This window comes from Doryrhamphus excisus, chromosome 19 (genome assembly GCF_030265055.1).
Source record: "Doryrhamphus excisus isolate RoL2022-K1 chromosome 19, RoL_Dexc_1.0, whole genome shotgun sequence".
NCBI lineage: Eukaryota > Metazoa > Chordata > Actinopteri > Syngnathiformes > Syngnathidae > Doryrhamphus > Doryrhamphus excisus.
Window position 1 is genome coordinate 5,871,794 of NC_080484.1, and position 27,119 is coordinate 5,898,912.

Below are 27,119 nucleotides of genomic sequence, written 5' to 3' on the forward strand. Positions count from 1 at the left end.
GCTGACTGATTTCTTACGCTGTTGACACGTTAGTCTGGTTTTTGCTTATCAAACTAATGTTTTATCGTGATCGTCGACACCATCAGCAAACCAAAAGCAAAATCACTTGGTGACCTTCAAATAGTCTTACTTGTTTGTGCTGCGTTTGTGCAGCTTGGTGAAGTTGAAAAGGAACGTTTGTTTTTGACTTATTACTAGTCAAAGTTCACCCTGAAACCAATTTTCTTCACATTAAACCAAAATAGTCCCTTTTGTTTGTGCTGTTTTCATGTTTTGTGCAATTAAAAAAAGGAACATTTGTGCTACTTTCATGTTTCAGTTACTACAGGTCAATCAAAGGTCACACAGACCCCCCCATTTTCTTCACGTTAAACCAAAATAGTCCCATTTGTTTGTGCCCCATTTGTGCTGCGTTTGTGCAATTGAAAAGAAACATTTGTGCTGCTTTTGTTTTTGGAGTTATTACAGGTCAATCAAAGTTCACGCAGACCCCCATTTTCTTCACCTTAAAACAAAATAGTCCCATTTGTTTGTGCTGCGTTTGTGCTGTTTTGTGCAATAGAAAAGGAACATTTGTGCTGCTTTTTTTTTTGAGTTATTACAGGTCAATCAAAGTTCATGCAGACCCCCATTTTCTTCACATTGAACCAAAATAGTCCCATTTGTTTGTGCTGCGTTAAATTATCGTTAAAATGATTGTTTGTGCTGTCACTTTTTGAATTAAAAAGGAAAAATACAAAAGATTTAAAGTCGGAAGGATTATCATCAGCCCGATATCAGTATAAAAATGTTGATATCAGTATCCGATTTTTTTTCCCCAATCATGAAAACCTATATTTACAAAGTTCTGTATACAACACACATGTGATCATTCCACCACAGGAGATGTCATGTTACACATATTGGTAGCAGTCGATATTGGCAATCGGCATATCAGTTTTCAGCAAAAAAAAAAAAAAAAAAGCCAATATCGGACATCCGTAATTTAAAAAAAATTGCACTTTTTCTAAATTTTGCCCTCCATCCACAATCCTTATGTGAGACATGAGTACATATATCTTGAGTGTGCTCTAAATACTGATATATAACCCGCAAAGCATGCTTGGTAAATTCCTGTTGGGGAAGTATGACAAGGACTTCTATCATGCAGCGTTTACCTGGTGGAAGGGATCCTTCCTCATGTTCCTGCTGGCCAGCGGCTCATCAAAGGGGAAAACCACCGAGTAGTTCTTGGCGTACGACTCGTGGCTCCGCTCTCGGATCCAGCGTTGGTTGCCCGTCAGCGAGTTGTGGAAACGCCTGAGAAGGAGAGCCATTCCAACAAAAAAAAGTTATTTTATTAAATTTATTAAATTAAATTTATTAAATTAAATTTATTAAATTTATTAAATTTATTAAATTAAATTTATTAAATTAAATTTATTAAATTAAATTTATTAAATTAAATTTATTAAATTAATTAAATTTATTAAATTAATTAAATTTATTAAATTTATTAAATTTATTAAATTAAATTTATTAAATTTATTAAATTAAATTTATTAAATTTATTAAATTAAATTTAGTGATTTAATTTAATTTAATTTAATTTAATTTAATTTAATTTAATTTAATTTAATTTAATTTAATTTAATTTAATTTAATTTAATTTAATTTAATTTAATTTAATTTAATTTAATTTAATTTAATTTAATTTAATTTAATTTAATTTAATTTAATTTAATTTAATTTAATTTAATTTAATTTAATTTAATTTAATTTTCACTCAGCTTCCTTTTGTGAAAAATTGTGTAAATTGTAATAATGCTCAGTGGTAAATTCCATTATCACATATCCATTTAAGTGAAAAAAATTAATTTAACGCTTATTAATGCTGAGTATTATTTTAAGAAATAACTGTAAATGTGATTATAAACAGGTTGCTACTTTGGGGAAATGTGGTGTAGTCTGGAAGAAACTAACTACGGTAAACGAGGGATTACTGCCTTTTTTTTTTTTTTTACTATTATTTATGTGAATATCCCAGTAAAATTGTACGTCATCCTGAACCCTACCCCTTTGCTCATTATAAATAGAAGTAGGCTCTAGCAGGTATAAAGCAGATGGCCTTAGCTCCATATGATGCCAGTAGATTGGATTTAAGACCAAGTACCTGATGTCATATCCGTACATGTCCTTCTCAGGGCGTCCATGGATGATCCAGTAAGCCAGCTCTCGGCCACAACCACCGCCGAGCATCATACCTGCCATAAAAACACACAAGACAAGACATCAATACAGGAATTAACGACTTGTGTTTGCCTGGGTTGAAAAGGTCCTCGGTGCTCTGCTGAGGTGCTGGGTTTGGTCGAGCGTGAACGCAATCACCCTGTCTCTGGTACGCACCAAACAAACGAGTGCAACACTCAGCGAAGACACCAACCCGTGTTCAAGTGACGGCAAAATATCCTGCAGACATGATAAATATTTGAGAGAAAATTAGAAAAAAAATACTTGAGTTATGTGACGTAATATGTTACCAAAACTGCCTAATCAAGTCCTTACTTTATGAATATGTTCTTTATGGCGCTGACTTTGGCCCCTTGGCTGATGATCTGGCCCTACTTTCACACAATCACCAACATATGCAAGACAACACTATTTTACACAACAATTTAGCTTGAAAATACACCAGAAGAAATCTGAAGTCATGACCTTAAACTTCTCGGACCCAAGACCAATCCGTGTTTATGGTGATGCCCTACCAGCAACGGACGAGTTCACTTATCTTGTATCTCGTATTGTAAAACAAGACGGAGGCGCACACAGTGACATCCAAAACAGAATCAACAAAGCTAGGACCGCCTTCAGGAGCCTAAACAACATCGTAAGTCTCCACGGGACAGAATCAAGACCAAGTCCAGTTGTACCAGAAATGCGTTCCGTCCATCCAAAAGCTGTCAGTGTTCCACACAAAGAGCCTATAAGGAAGATCTGTCGGTTTTTCCACAAAGTGGCGCCCCTCACGGCGCACCTGACGATTTCTAACAATCACTGCCTTCGAAAACAAGATTGCATCCCTTCACCGGACAGGGGAGGAGCGACCCAAGACCAACTGACGTTGCACGGTTGAGGAAGACATGAAAACTCTAAGCTAGCTAGCGGAACAGACCATAAATGAGGACCTTCTTTGCTGCTCTGCGTGTCAGGAGGCGTAACGGGCAATAAGGACGTTTGGTGCTGTGTTACAAATACCAGTATGCCGCATCAAAGTGCACACAGAGTAGGACTTCACAGATTTTGCATGATTTGGTTTCCAACCAACAAACAACCATTCACACTCACATTCATACCTATGGACAATTTGGAGTGGCCAATTAACCTAGCATGTTTTTGAAATGGGGGAGGAAACCGGAGTACCCGGAGAAAACTGCTGTCTGAATGCTAACCACTTGACCCCTGTGCAGCCCCACCACATCTAATTCATTCATTCATTCATTTTCTACCACTTTTCCTCACGAGGGTCGCGGGGGTGCTGGAGCCTATCCCAGCTGTCTTCGGGCGTAAGGCGGGGTACACCATGGACTGGTCGCCAGCCAATCACAGAGCACATATAGACAAACAACCATTCACACTCACATTCATAACTATGGACAATTTGGAGTCGCCAATTAACCTAGCATGTTTTTGGAATGTGGGAGGAAACCGGAGTACCCGGAGAAAACCCACGCATGCACGGGGAGAACATGCAAACTCCACACAGAGATGCCCGAGGGTGGGATTGAACCCTGGTCTCCTAGCTGTGAGGTCTGCGCGCTAACCCCTAGACCACCGTACCACATCTAATTACGATTTTTTTTTTTAACTGAATAAGACATCCGACTTGCAAATCATGTTGCCAGCTTGTATGTTAAAAGTTGAAATACATAGAAAGCAACTGGCAGACTGGATTCAAACGCTTGGTGGGCAGCGTGTGGCCCCTGGGCCGTAGTTTGCCCACCCCTGATATAATAATAATAATGTAATATAAATTATATTTAAATACGACTGCACGGCGGGCGAGTAGTTAGCGCACAGACCTCACAGCTAGGAGACCAGGGATCAATTCCACCCTCGGCCATCTCTGTGTGGAGTTTGCATGTTCTCCCCGTGCATGCGTGGGTTTTCTCCGGGTACTCCGGTTTCCTCCCACATTCCAAAAACATGCTAGGTTAATTGGCCACAGGTATGAATGTGAGTGTGAATGGTTGTTTGTCTATATGTGCCCTGTGATTGGCTGGCCACCAGTCCAGGGTGCACCCCGCCTCTCGCCGAAGACAGCTGGGATAGGCTCCAGCACCCCCGCGAATGAATGAATGAATAATAATAAACAATCATAATAATAATAATACATGTATTTGTATAGCGCTTTTCAGAGTACTCAGAGACGCTTTACAGTAGAGAAAAAAGAAATAAAAATAGAGTTAAATAAAAACAGAGTAAACAATGCATTAAAATACAATATCCAAACATTAATTCAGAGCTAAAACAAGGCTAAAAGCGGGGCGGGGCGGGGCGGGGCTGGAGACTACGGTATAGTCTCCATAACTAATCTGTTTGACCTAAACTGCATCATTCCACACAATGGAGTCCCTACGTGTTAGCAACAAAATAACACACCATGGGGCCAAAACACGAAACACCATCCAATTCAAGTCCACATCAACAAACGGCAAACATTCCTCATTTAGAATTAGATTTCCTGTAGGAAACATTTCCTCCGTTCTCGTAGTTTTGGAATCAATAACCACTAATATCGAGGTATCACTGTATTATTTTTGGGGCAATTTTGGTCCTGCCCGGCGTCCCAAAACTCAAACGTGTGAATGCAGCCAGATATTCAGTGAGTTAGCTCACACTAATTTAATATTTGAGCCGTCTTGGCTCCAAAACTGCAGCGTTAATGAGCTTTTCCCTTGAAGCAACCCCCCTCCCCAGCCCCCACTCGTGTTCCCGTCTTGCCAATTTGCATACATGTGTGTGTGTGTGTTGCGACCCAGCATCAATATGCAGCAACACGAGCAGAGTGGCCTTCCCCCTCTCTCACTATCTCTCTCCCCGTCTCTCCATGTCTGATCACTTCACACATCTGCAGGCGCCATCACTCCAGGCCTGGGCCGGAGGTGGACGTCTGAGTGGATAGATGGGAGGGATTCTTTTTTTTTTTTTTTTTTTTTGCAGGGAAGTGATGAAGTTCTCCCCAGACACTTGGACAAGCAGCGGGACGAGGTGGCACTGATAAATGTCACCCGAGATAAGCACGGCGACGTCTGAGCACCAGCACGCATCTGCATGTGTTGGTGCTTCCACTCAGCACGTCAGGACTACTTGCCGGCGCTTCTTGTTTGCCGCTACGCTATCCGCATCCTCTCCGTGTCCCTGTTACTGTACTGCTACGTAAACGTTTGTCATCTACCGTGTCTTTCCATCTCATCTCCTTACTGTGGAAGCATCAGTGAAAATACAGGAGCCACACGGTGGATGAGTGGTTAGCATGTAGGCCACAAAATGGGGAAGACCGCTTTGCATGTTCTCCCCGTGCATGCGTGGGTTTTCTCCGGGTACTCCGGTTTCCTCCCACATTCCCAAAACATGCTAGGTTAATTGGAGCCTCTAAATTGTCCATAGGTATGAATGAGGCTAAGCGGCATTGAAAACTGCATACACATTAGATGATCACATGATTAGTAAAAATAAATGCCTTTTAACGAAAAATGTGCGTCATCGTGTCACAACACAAACCATGACATGTCCAAATGCGCTGTGTCGTGTCACGTAGGGGTTGCCAACCCCCGTATTACCCGACATGGAATGCACTTTGTCCCGTGCTGCCGGGAGAATCAAGACCAGCCTCAAGCCGCATCGTCCAATTTCACTGAGGGACACTGAGGTGTTCCCAGGTCAGCTGTGAGACATAAACCCTCCAGTGTGTCAGGGTGCTTGTCCAATCCACCGGATTGGACGTAATCCCTGAGAGGCTGCTGTGTGAATGATGTTGCCAAAAAAAACAAAGAATAAGCAAAACATGAAACCATCCTCGGTAAAATTGGGCACGTCACACACCGCGACTTCAGTTCAGTTCAGATTTTTGGTCACCCTAATGATTCCTTGAGCATCCATTTACATTACGTGAATCCTTGAGAGTCAATTACGCAATTAAATGAAATATTTTGACATAGTATTATGACAAAACATGCTCTATCGACCCCCTCCCTGGTAAAGCTGCCCACTTTGGCATGCACCCCAAGTCCATACGCAGCTGTAGCGTGCATGACTTCCTGTGGCTGCGCACAGCTTGATGGGACCATGCCGACCAGGCCAGCTGTGTCTAATTTAGCCAAGCTTTGGAAATACACACACTAGCAATACCTCGTCCACACTACAACGCTCTGCAATTCAAATGGAAGAAAATGGCTGATGCAAATCCAGACATGCACGGTTGTAGATGGGTGAAATGTATCCACCCGACATCTTATAGATCTCCTCATGGCCGTTGACGGAGGGGGACAAAGGGGTATCTTGTCAGGCAGAACTGGTGTGTGTGTGTGTCCCGGGCCCTGGATCTCCTCTTGCATTACAAAATGTAAACAGGCGAAAGTACAGCAAGCGTGTTCTCCTGTAATACTATCCTGTGTAGAACTTAAATCAGGGGTGGGCAAATATTTTGACTCGTGGGCCGCATTGAGTTAACAGAATTGCCCGGGGGGCCAGAACATAGATTTAACACACACACTATTTTATGCTTATAATTTTCCTTGAATTTTTTGTCTAATTTTATCTGTAAAAGTGTTATACTGGGGCGGCACGGAGGTCGAGTGGTTAGCGCGCAGACCTCACAGCTAGGAGACCAGGGTTCAATTCCACCCTCGGCCATCTCTTTGCATGTTCTCCCCGTGCATGCGTGGGTTTTCTCCGGGTACTCCGGTTTCCTCCCACATTCCAAAAACATGCTAGGTTAATTAGCGACTCCAAATTGTCCATAGGTATGAATGTGAGTGTGAATGGTTGTTTGTCTATATGTGCCCTGTGATTGGCTGGCCGCCAGTCCAGGGTGTACCCCGCCTGTCACCCAAAGACAGCTGGGATAGGCTCCAGCACCCCCGCGACCCTCGTGAGGGTAAGCGGTAGAAAATGAATGAATGAAAGTGTTATACTATCAGCTTTATATTTTCATGTCCCCTTTTACTGAATAAGACATCCGACTTGGCCTTGTCATTGGCTGGCCACCAGTCCAGGGTGTACCCCGCCTCTCGCCCGAAGACAGCTGTGATAGGCTCCAGCACCCCCTGCGACCCTCATGAGGATAAGCAGTAGAAAATGAATGAAGGAATGCACATCCGACTTGCAAGTCATGTAGCCAGTTTGTATGTTAAAATTTGAAATACTTAGAAAGCAACTGGCGGGCCGGATTCAAACGCTTGGTTGACCGCATGTGGCCCCCGCGCCGTAGTTTGCCCACACCTGGCTTAAATCAACACAACGGTTAAATCCAACCCCCAAAATTGACTTTCTTTGAGCTGATTTCCAAAGATCTTTCAAGGCACACAGAATATTGTGTTCAATGGCTGTAAACATGGAATTTACCAAAAAAAAAAGACCTTTATCCGTCCTTTAGCAATCAGCAGTAGAACATGGGGGAGTTAGGCCACTCCAAATTGTCCATAGGTATGAATGTGGGTGGGAATTGTTGTTTGTCTATATGTGCCCTGTGATTGGCTGGCCACCAGTTATTGTTAACCAGTTAACCACAATGCGGTTTTGGTCAAGCAGTAAAATAAATTTATATATATATATATATATATTCAAAAAAAAACATTATTTCCATATATAAAAACTAAAAAAAAACCTTAAACATAATAAATATATTATAACATAATAACTGATTGGCTGGCCACCAGTCCAGGGAGTACCCCGCATCTCGCCCCAAGACAGCTGGGATAGGCTCCAGCATACTTGCGACCCTAGTGATTAGTCTTTTTTTTATTACTTTTTATTACTTTTTTTGCTTAAAGGGGACCTATTATGTGTTTTCCACGTTTCTGACCTATAAATGTTGTATTTCCGTGTTAAATGACGCCAAAGTTTCAGATAATTAGGTTCGCGCATATGGAAATGAGCTCTGAAAGAAGTTTGGGTTGACTTCCTTGTATGGGCGTGCCCGGGTACAAGCCGAGTGGAACCAAATCACAGCGGAGTGGGCGTGGCTGGAGGCTGGCCTCTTACAATTATGACATTATTCACGTAATATTTGGATTTTATTGTCAGCCGCGTGCTGAAAATGGTCCCCGTGCCGCACTTTGTACACCACTGGCTTAGTGTATGTTCCACTTTATCTGTTTGACTTTATTCTGTCCCCAAATATGACAGCCTTTATACTCCACCAAAGTGTTTTTGGTGTTTGTTTTGCTGCAACCGTGAAAGCATAGTAAATGCATCATGATAGCGCTGAAGGTGCTTATTATTGCCATCGTGACGTGGATGCAACTACATCGTCCTTAAAAGCAATTACACCTCCGTAATTGTCACAATAAGTCACAGCACTTAAGATCGGCTCTGTGCACGACGACTGCCATTTTTAAGGTTGCCTAGCAACACGTCGAACTCGCCAAAGTAAGCGCTTGGTGTCGGCGCCGAACTTTGCCCCTTGCGCTTTCCTCACTTATCCAACCTGCAGCCCAGTAAGCCGCTGTTGTGGAGTCAATGTGTTTGCCGTGATAAGAGATGAGATGGGAGATGAGACGGCGGCAGAAGAGGGGGGTGGGGGGGGGCAGGGAATGGGGATTACGTAAAAACATTTATGCTTTTGTGAAATGTGCTGTGTCAAAAACAGAAGAAGCAGACCAAGCAGGGAAGCTTCATTTGCTTTTTATCCGGAGATGAAAAATTCATCCATGTTGGAATTCATGGTTCTCCTCAGTGAACCACAGCTCCCCCGTGCTGGCGGCACTCATCACTGTCAAACATGCTGTGGATTTTGGATTGATGTTGTGTGGTACCGCTGACCTGTGGTGTTGTTCTAGTGGGCTTGGTTTGTCTGCATGATTTGATTTTGAGGTTTCGCTCAACAAGTAGGATTAATCTGGATTAATTTAACTTGGATTGGCTTATAAAACAACCACAGCACAATTTACCTTTTTAACAGGACAAACAATTGTGATTATTATTTTTTAATTTGAGCACAAGTAAGTCAAACAAAAACAGCCAAGCAACTATTTGAACGGCACAAACCAGCACAAATTGTTGTGACCACATTTGGAGGCGGCAGGTGAATTTACATTGGCCGAAAAAATGATCTTTAATAACTCGACTATTGGCGACTAATTGTGTTTAATTTGGAGAAAACTGGGCACTGGGTAAATTCACATTGGCCTGTAAAACTATTTTGAGCAAATGAACACAGCACACATGAGCATTTTAACAGCACAAACTGGCACTAATCAGCACAAACGACTGCAACTATTTTTATTTAATATGGAGAAAATGGGGGGGGTGGGGGGGGGGGGGGGGGCTCTGTGAATTTCGATTGGCCTATAAAATTTTCTTTATTATCACAAAAACAGAAACAGAAGAAGCTACCATTTTAACAGCACAAATCAGCGCTAACCAGCACAAACGATTGCAACAATTTGTGTTTATTTGGAGCAAATTAGGTCCTGGGTGATTTCAGACTCTCAATCAAAACAGCACAGACAACCATTTTAACTGCACAAATCTGCTATAACCAACACAAACGGTTAGTTTAATTTGGAGCAAATTTGGGTGGGGGGGTTGAAAGAATTTATACTGGCTTATAAACCCATCTTTAAAAACACAAAAAACAGCACAAGCAACCATTTTAACTGCACAAATCAGCACTAACCAACACAAACGATGAGTTTAATTTGGAGCAAATTTGGGGGGGGCTGGAGGAATTTATACTGGCTTATAAACCCATCTTTAAAAACACAAAAACCAGCACAAGCAACCATTTTAACAGCACAAATCAGCACTAACCAGCACAAACGATTGCAACAATTTTTGTTTATTTGGAGCAAATTAGGTCCTGGGTGATTTCAGATTGGCCAATCAAACTCTCAGTCAAAACAGCACAAACAACCATTTTAACTGCACAAATCAGCACTAACCAACACAAATGATGAGTTTAATTTGGAGCAAATTTGGGGGGGCTGGAGGAATTTATACTGGCCTCTTGAAAACACAAAAAACAGCACAAGCAACCATTTTAACTGCACAAATCAGCACTAACCAACACAAACGATGAGTTTAATTTGGAGCAAATTGGGGGGAGCTGGAGGAATTTATGCTGGCCTCTAAAAAACAGCACAAGCAACCATTTTAACAGCACAAATCAGCACAAACGATTGCAAATATTCTGCAAATGGGGTGCTCAGTGATTTTAGATTGGCCTATAAAATTATCTTTGAGAACTCAAACAGCACAAGCAACCATTTTAAAAGGCATATCCCAGCACTAACCAGCACAAACTATATTTATCTTTTAATTTGGGTGAATTTGAATTCACCCATCAAAATATTCTTTGATAACTCAAAACTAAAACAACACTAGTGACAATTTTAACAGCACAAACTTGTTTTCATTACGAGTCTGATATTTCCCAGCAGCCTTGAACGCATCATAATCTCTCAGAGCAGCTAGTTGTCTCTGCAATGCAAAATGGTGCCCCGTGGTTCTTTAAATATTATGTAACTGTAAGGTACAAAGTGTTTGTCATAAAAAACCCACTAACCTTTCCACTCCCACAGGGGGCTTGGACTTGTCGACATTTGTTGTTGGCGTGTCTGTAATGGACTGACTCACGTCCATGAAGCTGCTGGGGTATTCATTTAAGATGTTGGGAGTGCAGAGATAATAGCGAGGCAAGTTCAAGTTCAGGCTGCCTTCAGTTGTTTAGGTGCACACATAACGCTGCATGTATGCACGCTACCACCCAAGCATGTGGGTGGGGGCAGCTAGGAGGGATGAGAAGGCTTGCAAAGTGGTGGCAATTGTTGGGAATGCTTAGAAACAATCCCAGGGAGGTGTTTATCTAAGGAGTTTTTCACGGAACGTAATGCAAATTCATTGGAAATTGAGCAGCCATGTTTTTTTCCTCGGGTTGGGATATATGGACCTGAGCATATATCATTGTGTTTTTGGGATGTATTACGATAGAAAACGATATTTACAAATTTAAATTCAGCAGAGTCTTGTATAAAAAGCGACAACCCTTAAGTCATGGCCTTTTTTTTTTATTCACAAACATTTAAACATCGAATTTAAAAACCACTATCATAAATAATCTTACATACAAATCTTATTTTAAGCTGACACTAATAAACAAAAACATGTTAGTGTCAGTGTGAGAGGTCTCACTCGCTGACATTTTGTATTTGCTGAACGTTTGTGGACGAGTTTAAGAGCTAATATGCTAATAATAAAGACAAATAGCAGAGTTTCAAACACTAGTTTGAGGCCCCCGGCTTGATATGAAAGTTTAATTTGTTAATTTGTTTCATTTGTTTTGATTTGCTTATTTATTTTTCCATCTTATTTTGTGTCGAAAAATAAAAAATAACATGAAACATTTATTTAATAATTTAATAATTAAAAAAAAAATTTCTTCATTTGTTTCACTTGTTTCATTTGTTTTTTGATTTGCTTATTCATTTTTCCATCTTATTTTGTGTCGAAAAATAAAAAAATAACATGAAACGTTTATTTAATAATTTAATAATAAATAAAAATTTATTTGTTCATTTGTTTCACTTGTTTCATTTGTTTTTTGATTTGCTTATTTATTTTTCCATCTTATTTTGTGTCGAAAAATAAAAATTAACATGAAACATTATTTAATAATTGAATAAATAAAAATTAATTTATAATCATTTATAATAATTTATCAGATGTTGTTATGTTATGTTTTATCAGAGCTTTTCCAAAGAACCAAAGCACTGAAAAAGTGGAGGGTATAGCAGAAGCATTGAAGACTGTTATATTATATATATATTTTTATTAATATTTCATATAATTATTTTATATATATATATATATATATATATATATATATATATATATATATATATATATACACACGTATATATTTGGTTTATTATTATTATTATTATTATTTATTTATTGTTTTAACCTGATGCGGCCCAGCCTCACCCAGACCTTAGCTCCAGTGGCCCCCAGGTAAATTGAGTTTGAGACCCCTGCAAATAGTAATACAAAAATATGCATGCTGACTGTATTGTTTAAATAATGGCCCATAGTTCTGAAATTGATATATTTTTACATATAATGTGAATCGTTTGCTATAAAGAGATTTCCGCTACTTATTGTAGATAAAAACTTATTTTTATCTGCGATTAAATTCAATTAATTGCAATAAAATATTTGAATCGATTGACAGCCCTTTATATATTATGTATATATATATATTTTTTCCAGGCTTTTGCAGAAAAAAAAAATTAGAAATTTATTTTAATTTCCCTGCCATTTTACCGTTTATCGCCACAACTTACCAGCACTGTTGAAGCCACAGCCCAAGAAGAAACCTCGAACCTCTGGAGCTTCTCCCATCAGCGGTTTGTGGTCTGCTGTGAAGGATTCTGTGGACAAAAAAAACAACAAAAAAAAAAAACATAAAAAACCCACATACTCCTCATTATTTGTCACTGGATAACCAAATGAAAACAAAACCTGTGTGTGCTTGTATGTACCTGGTCCACAGACCGTGGATTTAATCCCAGTCTGCTCCAGGACAGGAACTCTGTTGATGGCACCCTCGATATGTTGCGTGAAAACATCCCAGTCCAAGTCAAACAGGCTGAAGGCAAACTTATCGGAAACCTGCAACATCCCAAATCACAAACGATATGACTTAACGAGTCTTTCTCAGGCTGGGAAAGTTTTCATCAAGACGCCAAAAGAGGTGAAGAGTTCTCATCCAGGCTTAGTTTTCATCGCCTCCACAAGAAGGTCACTGGTGACTTTAAAGTCTGAAGACTCAAGTCTTCCCTTTGCCTCTAATCTGGCTCAGTCGCTAACAGTCACTAAAATCTCCTTTTGGGCACATGAATATCTTCTCAAGGGACGATCCTGTCCTCACTGACTTTAGAGTAGTCCATGTACATATTGACTATCCACTAAAAATAAACCACAGTCATTATTATCTGTAATAGCTGGCAACTGATGCTGCAGTTCTCCATTATCAGGGTTCAACTAACCAAGTTCCACTTAGCACGCTTTAAAACTGGGGTCATCAATTATATTCGTCCAGGGGCCAGATTGTTTCCTCGGCAAACTCTGAAGACCAAATGGTATCGTTAAAAAGATCATTTTACATGAAAATAACCATTTAATTACAAATATAACACCATGAACCATTTACAAATTTCACATTTGGAGATGAACACCGGTGAGGATAAGCGGCATAGAAAATGGATGGATGAATGGATGGATACGAACTGTGTGCGTGCACACATTTGCGTACAAGCGTGTGAATGTATTCCCTCTGACTCCGAGCTTTTCACTTGCTGTTTGCAGTGCAGATGCAGGCAGAGTTCTTATAAAATGCACTTCTGCCCCCCTGTGGCCATCTTTGCAGCTTAAAACTGCATCAAACGCGGCATCTTTTATTGTGGAGTTGCGTCATCACGAGGAAATATTTCATTATAATTCAATTTAGTAGCAGAGTTGAAATATTATTATTATTAATAATAATACCAATAATAATAATAATAATAATAATATTTTATAATAATAAAATTACATAATAAAATAAACAATTATTATTATTAATAGTATTGAATATTATTATTTAAATATATATAATTCTAAAAAAATATTATTAATAATAATAAGCAAAGTTTTTTTCAGATTTGGTTTCAGAAACATTATGATTATTATGTGAATAGTCATAATATTCTAAAAACTAAATTTTCAAAGATTCTTTAAGAAAATGTAAATACAAGACTCCGTGCTAATAATAATAAAATTACATAATAAAATAAATTATTAATAGTATTGAATATTATTAAAAATAATAATAATAATATAATATTATTAAAAATATATTATTATAATAATAATACACAGTAAAAATAAATTAGTATAGTATTCATTATAGTTATAGTATGTATTATTATTAGAAATAATAATAATATAATTATTTTAAAATATATAATGATAATAATAATATAATTACATAATAAAATAAACTATTATTAATAGCATTAAATATTATCATTAAAAATAATATAATAATTATTTAAAAATATATAATGATAATGATAATGATGATAATAATAATAATAATAATAATAATAATAATAATAATAATAATAATAATAATAATAATAATAATAATAATAATAATAATAATAATAATAATAATAATAATAATAATAATAATAACCAAAGTTTTTTTCAGATTTGGTTTCGGAAACATTTTGATTATTATGTGAATAAAGTCATAATATTCTAAAAACAAAATTTTCAAAGATTCTTTAAAAAGAAAACAACACCCAAAATAGGGGGGGTGGGTGGTCAAAGCTGAGACTAATATTGGGCTTTTTGATCTGTATGCCAAAGCTGAGATGCAGTTTTTCCTTACAAAACATCAACCTTGCAAAGTTGCATCCTTTCATTTTTCACTATGTGGCCCTCGCTGGAAAAACGTTGAACCCCCCCCTGCTGTGCCCCTTGACGAGATATACTACCATAAAAAATACTTGCTGAAATGTGAGATATTGCACGTTGCAGACGTTGGCCTCAAAAGAGATTTCCAAAGCTTTTCTAAGCAGCGTCTGACTCCACATGGTTTTAGAAGGAATATGAATATGAATGGCAAATCCAAGGTGCCGGTCACTGGTTTTACATCGTCAAGGAGTTCTGCGTGGGTACGCAGTGCACACGCTGGCGTGGAGATTGCTTTGTCCCATCCAGCACGCTCCTCCACATCCTTCCTGAGCCATCAATCCTCCTTACTTCGTCCTCTTTTCTCCCGTCTCTCTCTCTCTCTCTCTCTCTCTCTATGCGTGTCGTCTACTAATTCTCATCTCCGCGCTCCTTCTCACAACGAAACGATCAAAGCCGAGGAAAGAGAGAGAGGGATGAAAGATGACGCATGAATCAAGTCTGCGCACAGACAGGCCGCAAAGACACAAAAGTCACCGAGTCATGACAAGACCTTTCCCACCGCAGCAACTTTCTCAGGAACATTGCTGGAATTGTGGAATGGCTTTCCATCAAAAGCTCACCGGGTGGAATGGCTGGGGGGGGGGGGGGGGGGGGGGGGGGGCACTAGGGTCCTTTTTAGGGAGTGTGTGTTCAAGAGTGGTGACCAGTGGATCACACTTGCAGCGTTTCCATTCAGCCGCCATGTTTAAGCCCCCGTGCGGCTGCAACTTCTTGATTCTTTATTTCATGAGAAGTATAAAGACCAGGAACCGTTAGGTACATCTGCCCAAAATATCATTTAACATGAAAAAAACCAGCAATAGAACAGAATAAGTTGTTTAAAAGCTATCATAATATGAGGGAAAATAACGCTATTTTAACAACTTATTTAAATATATTTTTTATTTTTCTATTATTTATTTTATTTTATTTTATTTTTCTTTTTTATTTAAAGACAAATAATGTCAAAATATTATGGGAATCATTTCTAACAGAGAAAAACATGAATGAAAGGTGCCTCTGTCCACAAGGGGGAGCCATCTGCCCAACCCAGGGGTGTCCCAAGCGTAGCCTAGGGGCCCTCTAAAAATATCATTTAACAAGAAAATAAAAAAACAGCAATAGAACAGACTAAGTTGTCTAAAAGCTATCATAATATGAGGAAAAATAACGCTATTTTAACAACTTATTTAAATATTTTTGACAAAGACGAATAATGTCAAAATATTATGGGAATCATTTCTAACAGAGAAAAACATGAATGAATGCTGCCTCTGTCCAGAGGGAGTCTGGAGTATAGAGCCCAGAGGGAGGCTGACATCATCGCAGCACCCTAATGCATGAGTTGCTCAGACGCGATGACTGAAACGTAAAAATGTTGTGTTTTTTCATTTTATGTATATTTCTGAGGTAAAGTATGCTATGTCGTTATACTGTTTATCTCCTGGGATTTCCAGTGAGTTGACAAGATTGTTGCGAGTGCACCGGTAGCTTGTGGTTGACTCCTGTCAAAGAAAGAGCTCCCGTTTGCTCATTGACTCGCGAGCGGCACAGTATCAGTAGCGGTTCTGAAGTAAAGGAGATTACAAGATTAAATTTTAGCCATAGATTAGATGCACGGCTGTATCAGCGGAAGGGTTCAAAGTTGAAGAAAAAACTAGTAGCAAAGGTAGTTGTTGATATGAAGGAACTCCTTTACAATAAGCATTTGGCTTATTAAGTACAGTATAAACGCACACTGAAAAAGGATACTATTCCTTTTTTAAAGTATAGAATAGTATATAGTGTAGAATAGTATCCTATTCGGTAATACAAGATGAAAAGAACGGCGTCAAAGTCACCACAGAAGAGAGTAAATGTCTTCTAAACACTATTCCATGATAGCGACAACGCTAGCAATAACTATAAATAAAATTTTTGCTTCAAAAAATGGAACTCCGATGCAGAACATGATGACAAATAATATATAACTTGTTTAAGCAACATTAATAAATCATGTCAGGGACCCTTTACAACAGGGGTCTCAAACACGCGGCCCGCGGGCCAAATGTGGCCCGCAGGACACTAGTTTGAGGCCCCTCCGCCTTGATATGAAAGTTTAATGTTAGTGCGGCCCACGCAAGTTTGATATGGATGCTGTATGGTATCATGTACCCAGAAAATATTATTAAAAATAATTATTAAAATAATAATTTTTTATTTGCTGTTTTATTATTATTATTATATTTATTTATTACTGATTGATTGATTTTCTTTATTCTTGATTTGTTTATTTTTCATCTTATTTTGTGCAGAAAAATAAAAATTAAGATATTTGAGAACAGTGGAACGTTTTATCAGCGCTTCTATTGTCGAAAATCGAAACCAAAGCACTGAAAAAGTTTGTATATTTTTCTGTTTTTAATAAATGCATTTTTTTTTTGAAAACCTGATGTGGCCCAGCCTTGCCCAGACCCTAGCTCCAGTGGCCCCCAAGTAAATTGAGTTTGAGACCCCTGCTTTACAGAGTAAATGGTTCAAACCCAATGCTACTTGCTTCCAAGGTCTTTTCATCAGCGTGAAATGGATTATAAAATAGCATAAGACCGTTTACCTCATCCCAGAAGATCGGGTTCTGTTCATATCCGCCCACGGAGAGGGCATCACCTTGGAGACGGAGGTACACCGATGCATCATGGTCCCTCACATTTGGCATATTCTGCAAAAAAGGCATTGATTTGATGTTTTTTTTTTATTCCTTTAATGTACTGCTATTAATGAAATCTTTTGAAGAACAGCTACAGGCGAGAACTCTTCACCCTCAATTATTCACATCTCAATCTAAAGCTTGATCTTACCCACTTTGTCCATGTGTGTTTTTCTTGTTTTGCAACTCTTAGTTTTCTACAGCTTATACATATTTTTCCATCTTTTATAACCCAATTAGGCTACATTAGTGTTGTATAATATTATAATAATATAGAAGAGCTCACCGTGGGACGCAGTGGACTTTTACACCAATGCAAACCCTAACATGAAGCTCATTTTTAAATAAAAATGTGTTGAAATAACAGTTCCAGCAGTTTCATCTAGCTCTATGTACGCTTTAAAAGGCAGCTGGTGTGAAAGCCATGCACACTACGACATAGACTTTCTTTATTGTCATTGGACAATAACACAGCAGTGAAATTGCCAACGAAATGTCGTTGCCTGGCTCCCGTGTAATAATAAATAATAATGTGGAGAATAAATAGATTACATCAAATATGAACAACAATGTACAGCGTAAACAGTAATTTGTACAAATAATTTAAATAATTTTGAATAAATAACAATAATTTAAAGTTTTGTTTGTGCGTGTAGGCAGGGCTTATACTATATTATACTTATACCTCACATACTACAGTATTAATTGTCCCTGTACCCTAGAAAGCGCCCATGAATGATACGGGAAAAGGCCGAAATGATACTGTGTCAAAGCCCAGGGCAGTGATACTGATAAAATATAGAGTTTAACCATGTCCAGTATCAGCCCCCGTAGCTGTCCACTCAGAGCGCGCTGCTCTGGTATTGTGCCCGTGAAACAACCAATCAGAGAACAGCACACGAGCGTGAACACACAGCGTTTGTTTTGCTGCTGTCTGTGCTCCGTCAACATGTCAGCGGTTGACACTCCCGGCGAAAGACAAATAGGGAAAATATATATACATAACAGAATATTAGAAATGGAACGTTTTATCACCATTAATGAGGAGGACACTCTTGAAATGATCGAAAAAACTAAAAATGCAAAACAAGTCGGAAAACCAAGGGCGACCTCAAGCTTTATTCTGAATGGCTCATCAACTGCAAGAACAAACGAAGAATGGTAGAAAGTATTCCCCCGCCTGAGTTAGACAAATACGTGTCTATGTTTATTTTATCAATCAGAAAAGAAAATGGGGATGAATACGAGCCTGATTCTCTCAAATCAAAATTCAACTCGTTACATGATGGAAAAACGAAAGCTAAACTTCCTGTGTTTACACTGTTTAGATATAACACATGTAATAAACTGAACATTTTCTGGAAACAAAATGGTCTTTTGATTAAATGGTACGTGATAATAAGCTCATGATGACAAACCATGTGATAACCTATAAATACTACGCTTATAGTACTGACGTATACATTCAACTCATCAGTGATATTAATGCCGAGCCGGCAGTTTGCTCCTTAATGCTATTACAACATCGGTTCTGTAGCTGCCGTGTTGCGCAATATGCTTCTTAACTGTTTGCACTACAAATCATTATTCAAGTTTAGAAAATGATTTGATATACTCAGTTACATCCATTTCTTCTTGGCCAACATTTATAGTGTTCACTTCAAAAAAATCCCAAATTGGAATATTAAATGTATTTTTGAACAAAAAAAACAGTACAATGTTCAATAAATTCATGATTAAAAAGTGAAAGAAATGCTCCCAGTGCCTCCCGGTGGTGATTACAAAGAAAGCACTACTTTCATCCAATGTGTGTGTGTGTGTGTGTGTGTGTGTGTATGACAAAGCAGTAATGCTCCCTAAGCTGCATGCATAACACCTCAGGCCTCGGGAGTATGAGCACACTTCCACATGCGCCCACTGACTGGCCACTCACACTCATTTGACATGCAGTACATGACAGCATCATAGGTCTGAAATATAGTACATACCAGCCAAATGCAATTAGAGCTTAACAGCAGCACTGCATACTAAATGGCCACAGTGCCCCCTGCTGGTTATTGGGACTAAAAGGCAACATCACATGCACTACAATGCTACAGTAGTTGGGACATCAAATATCCTAAAAACGGTGAAGACACGACGACGGACTGACCTGAATGCCTTCGATTCTTTCAGTCACCACGTAGGCGTGATGCATGGCGATGAGGGGCACCCTCACACCGGCCATTTCCCCCAGTTTGGTGGCCCAGACGCCTGCGTCGCAAGCACAGGACAGCAATGGTACAAAGTCACAGCCACAAAATGTTTTTAATAAATATATACAACTTTTTTTTATATAATTTTTTTTAATTAAAAAAATAACTGATATACATTGATTTGAGTAATATGTGGTGTTCAACCACAAAACATTGTGATTTTTTTTTTTATGTGATAAAGTGAAGCTGTAAAATATTACCAGCTAAGTGGGGAGGGATGTATGTAAGCCCGTTTCCGCCACTGAAAAAAAAATATATCCCAACGGTAAGTCCAAATTATGAGATAAAAAGTCAAAATTATGACATAAAAAGTAAAAATAACGTGATAAAAAGTCAAAATAATGAGATAAAAAGTCATAATAACGAGCTAAAAAGTCAAAATAACGAGCTAAATAAGTGGAAATAATGAGATTTATAGAAGAGTCACAGCAGCAGCTCTTCTCTCCTGTTCAGACATGGATTGTGAGTACGTTGAGAAGTACTTTAAGCGATGAAATACTTCATTTGCTGGTGAATTCACATGGACTTGTACCAAGCAAACGTTAATTGGAAAGAATTTTGAGGCATGGAAATAATAAAAAAAAAAAAAGAGATATGGCTGTTCACAACTGTCTAGCCATTTTGCAGAGTGACGAAGACAACTGTGAAAAAGACGGCACCTGTGCAGTTGGTATCTCGTAATTTCGACTTTCTATCTCGTTTTTATTTCGATTTACCATTGGGATATTTTTTTTTTCCAGTGGCGGAAAAAGGCTTCCATAGGGATGACTGTATAGCTGATGTAAAAAAAAAATTTCAAGCTGCTGCACAAAACACAGGTGTCAAACCCAAGGCCTGGGGGCCAGATTTGACAACCATATCATTTCATGTGGCACATATAAGCCAACAATTTTTTTTTACTTTTAAAAATATATAGATGGTATGCTATGTCAAAAATGTGGTTGTTTTTACGAAGGTTTGGTGGCATTGTGTGAAAAAAAAAAAATTATTTATTTTATTTATTTTATTTATTTTATTTATTTTAGTGGTTTAGTGGCCCTCTGAGACCGTGACGCCACAAACGTGTTTGACCCCTGCATTAAGTCTTCTGTCGCCCCCCAGTGGATGTTTTCCTCACACTTCAGAGAAAAAGGACAAAGTCTGGCGTGAACATTAAAGTCAGTTAACAAGGGCAGACTTGACTCATATTGTCATGAAATGGCCCTATACTTTGTACGCCCCACCAACAAAATAAATAACATTACCAACCTGCACAGTTAACCACACACGGCGTCTCGATGGTGCCGTGCGGCGTCTCCACTGCCTTGACCCTCCTCACCCCGAGGTCGTCCGCCCGCACTTGGATGCCAGTCACGGGGCAGTTCTCGATCACCTGCGTCGGGGAAGTGCAAAGCAGCTCGTCTTAAACCAAGCTTCAGATAATGACGTTTTCACGTTTGGGATGCCACTGAACGCTGGGTTCGGACACCATGGACATGATAAATGTGTATATATGTAGTATAATTGTACTTACCGTGGCCCCCCGAGCTGAAGCCGCTCTGCTCAATGTGGTACAGGTGCCCGCTGGGTCCATGGTGCCATCTTTGGGCACGTACAGCGTCCCGTAGAGGTCGTTGACGTTCATCAGGGGGTAGAGGTCCTTGGTCTCGGCTGGTGACAGCACGTGGGATTCGATGCCGTACACTTTACCCAGCTAAATGGAAGACAGGGCTGTGCTAATTTACATTCAAAAATATTGACTATTGATGAATAAATCATGTTTTATTACATAACACGGGCAAGAAGCGCCCCGAGAGGGGGGAAGTAATGTACCCAGGGCGTGGACTTCGGACCCCTGGCATAATCAAGGCAAACAAAGCAGCTGCTACCTTAATATGTTACGCAATTAGACAGCTCAACGGTGCAGAGAAAATTTTCTCCCAGGGATCAATTAATATCATAATTACCAATACAAATAAAGCAACTCGACAGCCACAACTGACACAGTGGAACCTGTTTCTGTTGACGACTCCAAGAACTGGTCCACAGAATTATTTTTAGGGCTAAAATATGCCCAATTAAACCACAACAGCCGCGGCAAATAACGGCAAATAATAAAAACTTAAGAAACCACATATAGTTGGTGGGTAGACAAATTATTTTTTTCAGATTAAAATGAACAAAGCATTATTAGAGCCCTGTAGACATGACAAAACACGACTATAGTCACATTTATACTCTTTTTATTTACAACATATTGCGCAACTGCAGGGTCTTGAGACACATGCTAACTTGCAAACTAGAGAGCTAGCGACCTAAACGGTAGCGTTCAAGTTGTTTCTTTTAAACTTAAATAGCCAAAAACTTACCACTTCCACACGGATAGGGAGGGAAACTATTAACAGTTATTTAACCTTTAACATGAACATTAATCAAACGTAATATTTTTTTTTGGGTACATGATACCATACAGCATCCATATCAAACGTGCGCGGCCGCACTAACATTAAACTTTCATATCCTTTATTATTATTATTATTCTATTTATTTATTACTGATTGATTGATTTTCTTTATTCTTGATTTGTTTATTTATTTTTCATCTTATTTTGTGTAGAAAAATAAAAATTAAGATATTTGAGAACAGTGGAATGTTTTATCAGAGCTTTTCTTGTAGAAAATTGGAACCAAGGCGAAGTAAATGCATGGCAGTATTAACTATGACTGTGATGCCAGCCTTTTATTATACGACACGTTCATGTTGCACGCCAATCAATGCGGATGTAGGCCCAACTTTTCCAAGCGTGCTGGGTCTCAAGACGTCTGCATGGCCCCGCCCACACTAGTCAAATCAACGAGACGTTATTACTGTTCACTGCTTTGGGGGATTGATATCCTCGGACGTGGGCATAAGCAAAATAGAAAGCGAAAGTAGATTAGGATTGCTATCTTTGCTATCCTTACCGACATGAGACGCTTGTACTCGTCCAGCCTTTGCTTGTTGGATGCAATGAACAGTCCTCCGTTCTGGATCCAGCCGGTGTGGAGGCCCGTCTCTTCCTCCAGGTCTTTACTGATCACGTTTCTGGTGTGGGCCAGCAGCTCCACCTCGACGTCGCTCGGGCGCAGCTGCCACAGGAGACCTGGAGGACATACGTATACGTCGGACACCATTTTAGCATGAGAGTACACTTCGTATGTTCTTAGAAGGACTTTTTCCAGTGGTCGAGTACTGGCTAGGGTCTACTGTGGGGTCGATTACTTTAGCATCCGCAGCAACACGGTTAGCTGACTGTGTTTATTGTTGTCCTTTCTAGGGAACGCAGGCTTACCAGGAAGGAAAGGAGAAGGTCCACTCCATTACCTGCAGTGTGCCAGGTGGTTCCGGCAGTCAGTCGGTCCCTCTCCAGCAGAACCACGTTGGTCAGCCCCATTTTGGCGAGGTGGTAGACAGTCTGGCAGCCCAGGCTGCCTCCTCCGATTACCACAACGTCCGCCGACCTAGGCGGTACAGTTCAGTTCAGCTCGCTACGGTAAGGTATAAGAGTAGTAAACAAAAAAATGGTAACGTGGCATAATAAACAAAGGACAACAATGGAGGTCATACAGCAGCATATTGTTCTTTTTAGTACCATATGCAGTGTTTCGGTATTCATATTTGTTTATTCAACCAACCTTGGTAATGGTTTAGTCGGACCTGAAGAGCTGCCGTCATCCTGCTTGAGCGTCTTTTCATAGGGGACGCTCTTCTCTTTGGTGGGCTCTGAACTGTAGGTTCGAGAACTGGCACGGCACAGTGGGGTGGCGAGCGGGGGGCGTGTCGCTGCCGACGCCAAGCGCCGAACCGTGCTCCCAAGGAAGGCCATGGCCCCTGAGGATGGTTCCAGAACAAAAAAAAAAACTTGAATATAATGTCAGTCATTAAACTGCTAAACTTAGTAGCTGCTGTCATCGCTTTGTCAACATCTGAAGTCGACTTTGGCCAAGTGAAGCATTACGTGATATCGTTACATGCACAAAACAGAATCCTTATGGAGACTTTAACTCCAACACTGATTCAACTGGCTGCTTATTGATTTAATCACACATTTGACCCTAATGACAAAATTGTCCACTTCCCAAAAACTGCAGTAAAAATAATAGATTTGAATTTTGTGTTCTTTGGAAACCACAGTCGTTTTTACAGCAGAGTATTAGAGACACATTGAAAAAAAATCTGAGATTTCCGTAAAATTCATAAAAGTTGTCAAAAAATAAATAAATATTTCTTTTTTAATTATAAAAAAGTTTTTAAAAAAACTTAAATTATATTAGGAAAGCAGGAAGTGAACAAATGTAACAGTTACTGATTGTAAAAGTACCAGATGGAGGGGTAGGATTTAATAAACTTTGCTTCTTCCTACTCCTTTTGGACATGTGGAACTGTGAACTGATTATGGGATGCATTCAATTGTAATCTGATGCATGTTCAAATGAAATTAAACCATTACCAAATTTACTAATTACTAAAGTTGTAAATGTATGACAATAAAGTCATAAATTTATGACCAAAAAAAAAAAATCATGAATTTGACAGAAAAAAGTCAGACTCATAAGGTTGTACATTTATGAGAATAAAGCTGTATATTTTACGACAAAAATGTTGTAATTTAAATTGATGGGCAAGTCATTAGCGCGCAGGCCACACAGCTAGGATTCAATCACACCTTCGGCCATCTCTGTGTGGAGTTTGCATGTTCTCCCCGTACATGCGTGTGTTTTCTCCGGGTACTGGTTCCTCCCACATTCCAAAAACATGCTAGGTTAATTGGCCACTCCAAATTGTATAGGTATTCATAGGTATGAATGTGAGTGTGAATGGTTGTTTGTCTATATGTGCCCTGTGATTGGCTGACCACCAGTCCAGGGTGTACCCCGCCGCTCACCCGAAGACAGGCTCCAGCACCGAAGATAGGCTCCAGCACACCCGCAACCCTTGTACGGATAAGCGTTAGAAAATGAATGAAAGTTTGATATTATGATAATAAAGTCATCAATTTGAAAAACAAATCATGTATGAGAAAAAAAGTCGGACAATAATGTGAATTTATGACAATAAAGTTGTAAATTTTCTGAGAAAAAAACATAATTTACAAGAAAGAAAGTCATCATATTATGACAACAAATTCAGACATTTACGAGAAAAAAGTGGTAATTTTACAAGAAAAAAGTCATAACAACAACAATAATAATAATAATAATAATAATAGTAATCATAATATTCAGAGAATAAATTCATACAGTAAATTTGAGAGAATAAAGTCGTAATATTATGTGCAACAGGACTTTCCTCTTGCGTTAGGCAAGCTTTTATTCCGAGGTTCCTAAAGTCGGGTATGCCACTTGTAGTTAGGGGTACGTGAATAAAAACAAAATACAATTAACGCACACCACTCACAATTAGGAGTGTGCCTGAACGCCTCATGGTGCAAGAAGAAAGGAACAGAAAAGAGAAACAGTACAAAGTTGGTAATTGCTAATTTAAGTGGAATGAACAGAGAGAGTGGTCTCACATCTCATTCAGGATCTTTGTGGAGACGGGGCTACTAGCCACTAGCTACGTTGACAGCGGTAAATAATCGATATTAATCTATGCATTGATTTGTATGTGCGTGATGCGAGTGCATCGGCTCTTTCACTGGGTATGGATGCAATTGACGGGTGAAATCCAGATTCATCTCAATGCGTTTGTGGGTATCGGTAGCGCCATTTTATTCATGTTCAACTTTATCCCATATGTTGTTCCCCAGGTGCCATGAATGCAGCATCATTATTTGGCCTTTTGTATTGAACACGGGCGGAAGCTGTGAGGCACATACAAATACTAGTAAAACAGCATGGACGTTCGCACGCAAGCAGCAGCTTCCTATATTTAAAACACCCCCCAAGGTTTAAATGGTATGTTTGGAAACACTACGGATTTGCAAAGAACGGCGGAAAGTGGTTTTATACCTTTTGCTCCTCACTACTGTATTAGCCTACCTGCTAGCGCATTCATTTTTTTTAATATATATTTTATTACAAACTTAGAAGAATAACATAAGAAAAAGTAAATAAAGAAAGGAATGTGCGAGGGATATTGCTTGAAAATGAGAACAAAAAAATAAACATTAGAAAACATGTCACTTAAGCTTGTTCTTCATATGAATTGTTTTTAGAACGTTCTCCAACGTATGAAAGGTTTTTAACTGCTTTTCTGTTGTTGATTATTAGCTTCAGTGATTCATATATCTTCAGTTCAGAAGAAAACTGGTAAATATTTGACTTACATAACATCACTCTGGATTTGTGAATATGGAATTTTCCTAATAAACAAAGAAATTTCACAGCATTCTGCAAATCTTTATGAAGGTTGCATTTTAGAAACAAGACCATTTCCATTTTGATGTCAATGAGTGTATTGAAAGACACCTGCTAGCTCATTCATATTAGCAGTATGTTTTACAGACAGGAATATAAATAAACATTGATTCCACGGTTGAAAGTGTCACTTTAACTTTGTTGTTGCCGCATACTGTATTTTTTACAGCAGTAATTATTGTTGAATTGTTTTACTCTACCACGTTCTGGGTATGTATTGCGTAGAGACAGATTAGCATGCCTAGCATGCCCTTTTCACTTCCACCTTCCTAACCCCGCCCCCTGCACATGCTCGAGGCCAAAGGTCACATAAGTCCCCCCTTTTCATAGCTGTCTCAGGCAATGCCTGTTACATTAAGTTACTTTTTGGAGTTTACCCTCGTACATTTATGACTTTATTCACGTAATATTACGAGATCTTTCTTGTAAATTTACAACTTTATTCACAAATCTCAGATTGTTTTTTTCCAGCGTGGCCCTAATACTGTATAGAATGATTTAAAAACAACACACGGGTGTAAAAACACTACTGGTTAATGGCTGGTAAATTCGCACCCATTTAGCAAGTTTCATTAAAAACAAAAAGCACAAGCCAGACACAAGGTGAGTGTCGCTAACAAGTGTGAACTCTGACCTCGGGGTCCTCTTTACGGTGAAGCTGCACCAGTGACAAACAGAACAGCAATCATTGACCAAGCACATCGTCTACAGCCTGTTTCCACGCCGTGTGCTGAAAATCACGGCAGCGATCAAGGCGCCACCATGAGACACACTCGTGAATGTTCCGCTCAGCTTTTGCTCAACCTCGACGGGTTAAAAAAAACATTAGCAACTTCCTTTATAAAAACACACACAAGCCTGACAGGCTGCTTGCTAGCTAGCCGCCACATATCTGCAACAGCTACGACACTTCCACAAGCAAACACACACGTATGCATGACTATACAACTGACTCACACTTACGGTCGGTTCCGCTGTAGGTTATTTATTGGGGAGTCCAAGGGGGGTGAAGTTGAAGGCAAATAGTCGAACACGTTGACTCGCCACTGAGGGAGAGAGAGGTGGTAAACTCAGCTTGCGTCTGACAGGACTCTCCTGACC

At 39.1% G+C, this 27,119-nt stretch overlaps 1 protein-coding gene across 2 annotated transcripts in view; it reads right to left on the reverse strand.

Annotated features, from left to right (window-relative positions):
* Positions 1 to 27,119, reverse strand: part of sardh (sarcosine dehydrogenase) — a 49,808-nt gene extending 22,689 nt beyond the window's left edge. The window contains exons 1-12 of one of the 2 annotated variants that reach the window (XM_058057353.1): positions 26,982 to 27,119; positions 23,295 to 23,490; positions 22,984 to 23,120; positions 22,584 to 22,762; positions 21,155 to 21,334; positions 20,890 to 21,013; positions 19,539 to 19,639; positions 17,294 to 17,398; positions 12,741 to 12,870; positions 12,543 to 12,629; positions 2,153 to 2,243; positions 1,158 to 1,299 (exon numbers count right to left, since the gene is read on the reverse strand). In XM_058057353.1, the coding sequence (XP_057913336.1) occupies positions 1,158 to 1,299; positions 2,153 to 2,243; positions 12,543 to 12,629; positions 12,741 to 12,870; positions 17,294 to 17,398; positions 19,539 to 19,639; positions 20,890 to 21,013; positions 21,155 to 21,334; positions 22,584 to 22,762; positions 22,984 to 23,120; positions 23,295 to 23,485 (1,467 nt within the window). In that variant the 5' untranslated portion in view covers positions 23,486 to 23,490; positions 26,982 to 27,119. Of the gene's footprint in view, positions 1 to 1,157; positions 1,300 to 2,152; positions 2,244 to 12,542; positions 12,630 to 12,740; positions 12,871 to 17,293; positions 17,399 to 19,538; positions 19,640 to 20,889; positions 21,014 to 21,154; positions 21,335 to 22,583; positions 22,763 to 22,983; positions 23,121 to 23,294; positions 23,491 to 26,975 lie in introns of both variants that reach the window. The other variant, XM_058057354.1, reaches the window with a different exon arrangement.